At 47.3% G+C, this 6,621-nt stretch overlaps 1 protein-coding gene across 1 annotated transcript in view; it reads right to left on the reverse strand.

Annotated features, from left to right (window-relative positions):
* The window catches only part of LOC129341007 (transmembrane protein 132C-like), a 189,531-nt gene extending 183,122 nt beyond the window's left edge, over window positions 1-6,409 (reverse strand). Inside the window, exons 1-2 of the mRNA XM_054995873.1 lie at window positions 6,382-6,409; window positions 5,224-6,112 (exon numbers count right to left, since the gene is read on the reverse strand). Coding sequence (XP_054851848.1) covers window positions 5,224-6,112; window positions 6,382-6,409 — 917 coding nt within the window. The remainder of the gene's footprint in view (window positions 1-5,223; window positions 6,113-6,381) is intronic.
* Window positions 6,410-6,621: the final 212 nt, after the last annotated feature.

Below are 6,621 nucleotides of genomic sequence, written 5' to 3' on the forward strand. Positions count from 1 at the left end.
GGTCATGGTGCAATGATATCACTTCCAGGAATGATAACATTGCACAGGCTGCAAGAGTGCTCCCACGCTTTGTGCTGGACCAATTCTTAAAGACTTAGCTCATTTTGGGCCCAAATCATCCCAATGAGAAGCGCAGGAGCACTTCCGCGGCCTGCGCAATGACATCACTCCTGGAAGTGATGTCGTTGAGCTGCGGCAGAACTGTGCCCAGGAGGCCCGTTCCCCTGCTGGCCAGGTGAGTGGTGGCAGGAGGCGGAGGGTGGCAGTGGGGGATTCCCTGCCCCACCAGGGAACCAGCAACTCTAACTGGGCATAATGTGAGTTTCTGTAGTTAGAGTTGTCAGCCTCCAGGTGGAGGCTGGAGATCTCCCGGAATTTCAACTAATCTCCAGGCCACAAAGATCAGTTCCCCTGGAGAAAATGGCTGCTATGAAGGGTGAACTCTATGGCATTATACCCCACTGAGGCCCTTCCCCTCCCCAAACCCTGCCCTCTCCAGGGTCCATCCCCCGAAATCTCCAAAAATTTCCCAACGTGGAGCTGGCAAACCTAAGTGGAAATCACCCCACCTCCACAGACAGTAGAAATGTTCTTCTGATGGTTGAAAATAGTTGTTGGATAGAAGTTCAAGAGTCTGGGGTGGGACTGAGTGCATCTGGGAGCCCAGGGGAACACAGCCAGTGAAATGACGGTTGGGGGCATTGTGTACAAAATGACCCAGTGGACCATTTTGAAAAATGGCCTGTGGAAGGGGAAGAACTTGATAGTTCCCTAAGGCCAAAAATGATTAAGGCTGACCTTCTTATCACTCATTCCCCCCTCCCTATGAGTAGCAGTAAGCAACTGTTAGAACATTGCAGGTTAAAAAAGATCATATTATTAAGTCAAAAACTTCTTTCTCAGCTGCAACGTTCCATGGGAATGGTCCCCCCCTTCTTTCTTTCCTCCATCCATACGGCTTTGAATAATGAAGTCTCACTCAACACTGGAAGATTCCCATCAGCTTTCCCCAACTTGAGTAATCACACCACAGATATACGAGATCTATGTGTAATAAATGACCATACGGGCATTACATAAATCTCCTTATGTTTGAAACGGATAAATGTAAAGCAAACTTCCCATAATTTAGTGGTATTGCTAGCTATAAATAAATATTTTTTTAAACGCCAAAGCAACGATGCCGTCTCTTTTTGCTACGCTTGGGAAGGATTGCAGGACACGATGGGATGGGGGGGATGTATGGCTTGTCAAAGGCTTGAAAAAGATGGGTCAGACACGCTCTCCATAAAGTGTATGCGCTCATGTCAAGGCAGTATGGCCGGGTTGGTAACAAAAAGGATTGAGACTGAGAGCTTCTACATCTATATGCTGATGCTGACACACAGGTCACAGGTTCAGCATCACGGGAACACTGCTGGGCAGGTGCTGGGACCATAGGTAGGTCCACCACCGACATTGCTGACGGCCCCCTAGAGGGCACATGAGAGGTGCCAATGCTTCAAGCGAACATATGCATGCATACAAACAATCTCCTCCTGGGCAAGAAAGGGGGCACCAACAACCCATCTATTCACCTCCCTTGGGAGAGAGGTGCTGGGTGTTGCTGGTATCTAGGTATCTCCAGTGGCTGCAAGGAGATACCATTGGGTGATTCCAACTGGAAAGTCAAGGAGAGGCATCAACTGTTGCTGTGTGCCAATCCAGCAGGCATTTTTGTGCATTTTTTGTGGGGTGGGGGGTGTCTCTCCCCCCCACCCCACCATGGCTTTTCTCAGTAGTGCCCAGTAGACACAGAAGCAAGCAGAAACTGGGATAACAGAAAAGATGGATAGTTTCAGATGGGTAGCCTTGATGGTCTGCAGTAGAAGAGCAACTAGCACTTTAAAGGCCAACAACATCTCCAGGGGCTGAGCTTTCGAGAGTCAAATTTCCCTTCATCAGATACAAGTAGGAATAGACATCCCTGAGCCCTTATATTTCTGGGATCTCCATTCCTTCTTGCAGGGGTCATTTCGTAGAAAAAGAACTGGAGGAACTCATTAGCACAACTCATTAGCATATGCCACGCCATCACTGGAAGTGTGTCATTGGTATAACTGATTTGCATATGCCACACCCCCTGACATCACCTATTCCGGCTGTTTTTGACCCAATCCTGGCCATTCAGGGCTGAAGTTGGGCCCAAAATGGCAAAAAGGGGCTGAAAATGGGTGAAAAGGGGCCCCAAATGGTCAGGATCAGGCCGCTGATGATCCACCACCCGTCAGCAGGCCGTTTCGGCCCCAATCCAGGCCGAAATGGGCCCAAAATGGCCGAGAGTCAGGTGGGTGGCGCCCCTGACGTGACCTCTTTGGGGAACTGCCGGAACTGCGTTCCTGTGCATTTCCCCTCAAAATGAGCCCTGCCTTCTTGTATCTAAAGAAGAGATGGCTTAACCCACACGCACACAGCACTTAGTGGTGTGTTTGTGAATACGTTATATGTATGGTGCCTTAGGGCCAAGCTACATATGACGAATGACACTTGAATGGCAAGTGTATTTCTCCCTGTTCACTTGCCCTCCACTCAATCCACTTGCCGTTCAAGTGTCATTCGTCATGTGTAGCTTGGCCCTTAGGATTAAATTGAAGAAAGAAGGGGTACAAGATAGGACAGGCAGCGACTGACTGAGAGTTCTCTCTCAAAAGACATTTTTACTGAATTTCCATTGTATTTTCTATTGTCTTTCAATACTCGTGAGTTGCTTTGGGAGCCAATTTGTTGATGCGGGGGGACGGAAAAGTGGGACATAAATAAAAAATGTTTTAAAATAGATCTCCATTCATCTACAGCACGGCAAGAAAACGATTTGTTCTCTGCGAATTTTGCAGCCCCGCGTCTGTCAGATGCAAATCTGTTTTCGTTTTTCAGATTCATTTCAGCGGTAATCAAAATCCTTTCCCGAGCCATGAAGCAAAACCATCTGGCTTCAGCTGCGAGTCTACCTCACGTTTCCTTTGCAGGGAGATATGAAGCAGAGATGGGCAAAATTTCAAAGGAACGTCCCTCCCCGTGCAGCCCAATATAAGATGCCAGATGAGTCTTTTGCAACTTTCTTTCTTTCTTGGCAGCTACGCCCAATCTGAGGAATGTTATTTCATCTTCACTCTTTGGCAACAGCGGGTTTTCAATAAAAAAAGATAAGCGGGGAGGAGGGGGGAATACATTCCAAAGGAGTATCCGTGGCAGCCTGTTGCTGGGGGGTGGGTGGGTGGGAAACAGGGCTTGTTCTCAATAGAAAGTAATTGTCGAGTGCCGAATCCAACAAAAGGTCACACTCTGGAGAGAACACAATCTTAGGCTGGATTCTGACACACCCACTCCTGGCGTTGACAGTGTCCAAACCAAAATGTTCTTATCCTATCCCTTCAATTCTCTCAGAACACACTGTGTCTTTTCTTTTTCTGTTAGCATTCGGACAACTACATTGCATTCCACCCTTTCTCTAAGGAGTAGAAGGTGAAGTACATGTTTTTCCAGTGAGATAAGTTAAACTAGGAGAGCATGATGGGTGGAAGCCAGTTTCACAGCTATTATACAAGTTTGGAGGCTATGGCACAGTGGTAGAATTATTCAAAATTATTCCGAATTATTCAAAAAGGCTTTTTGCTCAGATAGGAGGGCTGTATTCATTCATTCATTCATTCATTCATTCATTCATTCATTCATTCATTCATTTTTAGCCCACCCTCCCCGCGAACAGGCTCAGGCCGGGGTACAATAAAATGCTCGATGAGCATTTAAAGTATAAACGTATACAAATAAGATGTAAAATACTAAAACATAAATACATAAACACAAAGTCTCCAGGGGTCGCCATAAGTCAGCTATGACTTGAGGGCACACTCTACCACCAATTTACATTAAATTTTATAACAGTTTTCATCAAGACCAAATAAAAGAAATCTTAATGAGCTCCTGCCCATCTGAATAGATAGTACTGACCTCGACTGATGTCCAGTGTGATATAAGCCAGTGTGATATAAGCTTCATGCCTGAATGGGGATTTGATCCCACAACTCCCAGATCTAGGCCATTCTAGGTACTACACCACGCTAGCTTCAGGACACTCAATATGGTCTCTCACTGCTCTATAAACTCTATTGTTTCTGACAGCCATTATTAACCCTTGTTAGCCTAGTAAGCAGGGCTCATTTGGAGGCGGAACGCACCGGAACAGTGTTCTGGTAGATCTGAAAAGAGGTCACGTGAGTTTTGGCCCCACCCGCGTGATTCCTTTTCCTCCTGGCTGTCCTTGCCTTTAGCAGCAGGCAGCGGCAGCTGCAGCAGCACCCCCTCCACCTCCTGGTTTCCCTGGTAGGGACGGGGTGGGCATGGGCATGGGCATGGGCCATCCTTGAGGCCTGTAAGTGGTGAGGGCTCTCCAAAGGAACGTAAGCTGCTTTGAATTCATTCTGCTCTGCTGCTTTATTTTCATTTGTGACTCGTGAGAGAGAGGGAGAGAGAGAAAAAATGAGTGAGTGAGTGAGTGAGTGAGTGAGTGAGTGAGTGAGTGAGTGAGTGAGTGAGTGAGTGAGTGAGTGAGTGAGTGAGTGAGTGAGTGCAAGCCGGGTGGGGCTGGACTCCAAAGGAGGTTAAGCTGCTTTGAATTCATTCTGCTGCTTTATTTTCATTTGTGACTTGTGAGAGAGAGAGAGAGAGTGAGTGAGTGCGTGCATGCATGGTTGCAAGCAGGGCTGGCTCTCCAGAGGAGGGTAAGCTGCTTTGAGTTCATTCTGCTTTAAGGAAATACCTGGAGATTTGGGGGGAAAGGGGCCTGAGGAGTGGATGTTGCCTTCCGACACACTTCGGCGATATCGGGGTGTGTGGCATATGCTAATGAGTTATGCTAATGAGTTCCTGCAGTTCTTTTTCTAGGATATGACCCCTGCTAGTAAGCCTTAGACAGAAATACCCTCACATATAGAATCCTTTGAGAAACGACTCATTGCCTAAGGCTATCTGTAACAGCTGTCTGCCCTGTTATCACCACAGAAATAATCCCTCATCAATAAAGCCTGGAAATGGGAAAAAGGAACTTGGCCAAGATTTTCAGCTCAAGGCCTTTCATCTTGGGTGGGTCTATGGGCTGGAAAGACAGCAGTCATCTTAAGACCGGTTGAGGTCAATCACCGGACACGCGGATGGCCATCTCAGGAACAAGCAACAAACTGAACCTACCTCAGAATGAATTGGTCCACCGTGACGTTGTTGGTGACGGTCACGTGAGCGCTTACAACTTCTCCTTGCTTGATGGGTTTCGATGGCAGCCAGATGATCACATTGCCGTCCAGCCGCAGCTCCATCAGCTGAGAGCTCTCTGTGGTCCGATAGAGACTGACGGAACCAATTCTCTGCAAATGAGACATGGTTTCCCCTGCACCTTCCTTCCCCGGCCGGATGGCATTGCCTTTCCTGATGTCCTCAGGGGTGCACTCCCCATTCTCGTCCCCGGGCTGGATGGTGTAGTAAAGCTCAATGGAACTCGGATCAGATGGGTCAGGGGCTTTCTTGCGGCCGGTGACAACTGTGGGTGGGTTAAACCAGGCGGGCTGGAGTTCCAGGTCAGCAACACACAATCCCAGATCACCCTTTAACCTGCAACTGCCCCGGACCTCCCGGGTTTCCCGGAAAGCAAAGACTCTCATGCAAGGCAGCTGTTCACTGGAGCTATAATCATCCCAGTCTCTTCCAACAATGTAGAAAAGAATCTGGACCTTGGGCCTGCTCAGATAGACTTTTTCATTCATGATGTAGGCTTTAAGTTTCCAGTTGAATGTAAACTTGTTGGTAGAACCAAACAGGTTTGAGGTTAACAGTAGATCTTGGGGCACAGCCTGTTCTACAGAGAATGGCCCGTAGCTAGCATTAACTACAGGGGTCTTCTTGGCTTTATATGTAAAGAAGGTCTCCATCCGAGATTGCAAACTAGAGTTTCTCATGAAGTCCTGATTGGCTTCTTTGAGGAAAAACGAAGTATCGGCACTCAAGATCTGATATCTTACAGGTAGATATGTTGGTAGTGAGGAAAATTTTGGGACGTTGTCCAGAGCTCCACGGCCCGCTGTCACTGTTAGTGAAGAAGGAAGAAGAAACAAAGTCAAGAAATGAAAAATGAAAAACAGAAGCCCTGCTGGATGAGATCAGTGGGACATTGGGTTGCTAACTCCTGGTTGGGAAATATCTGATTTTGGGAGAGGAGTTGGGGGGGGGGCAGGGTTTGGGGAGGGGCAAGAGCTCAGCAGGGTATAATGCCACAGAGTCTACCCAGTTCTCCAGGAGCACTGATGTCTGTCATTTGGAGATTTGTTGTAATTCCAGGAAATCTCCAGGCCCCACCTGGTGGTTGGCAACCATCATAGTACATGTAGTCCCATATCCTGTTTTTCACATATACTCCACTACGTATGGGATGCATATGTTGAAGTGCAAGGAGAAATCTTGCTTGAATGACTAAGCTTGTGTTTAATGGTTGTGTTTTAACAATTCTATTTTCTCATTTTAATTGTAAGCCACTTCAGGCAGGTCTGTGGAGGGGCAGCACACATATATTTTAAATTAAAAAAATAGCACACAGGC

Source organism: Eublepharis macularius, chromosome 13 (assembly GCF_028583425.1).
Source record: "Eublepharis macularius isolate TG4126 chromosome 13, MPM_Emac_v1.0, whole genome shotgun sequence".
NCBI classification, from domain to species: domain Eukaryota; kingdom Metazoa; phylum Chordata; class Lepidosauria; order Squamata; family Eublepharidae; genus Eublepharis; species Eublepharis macularius.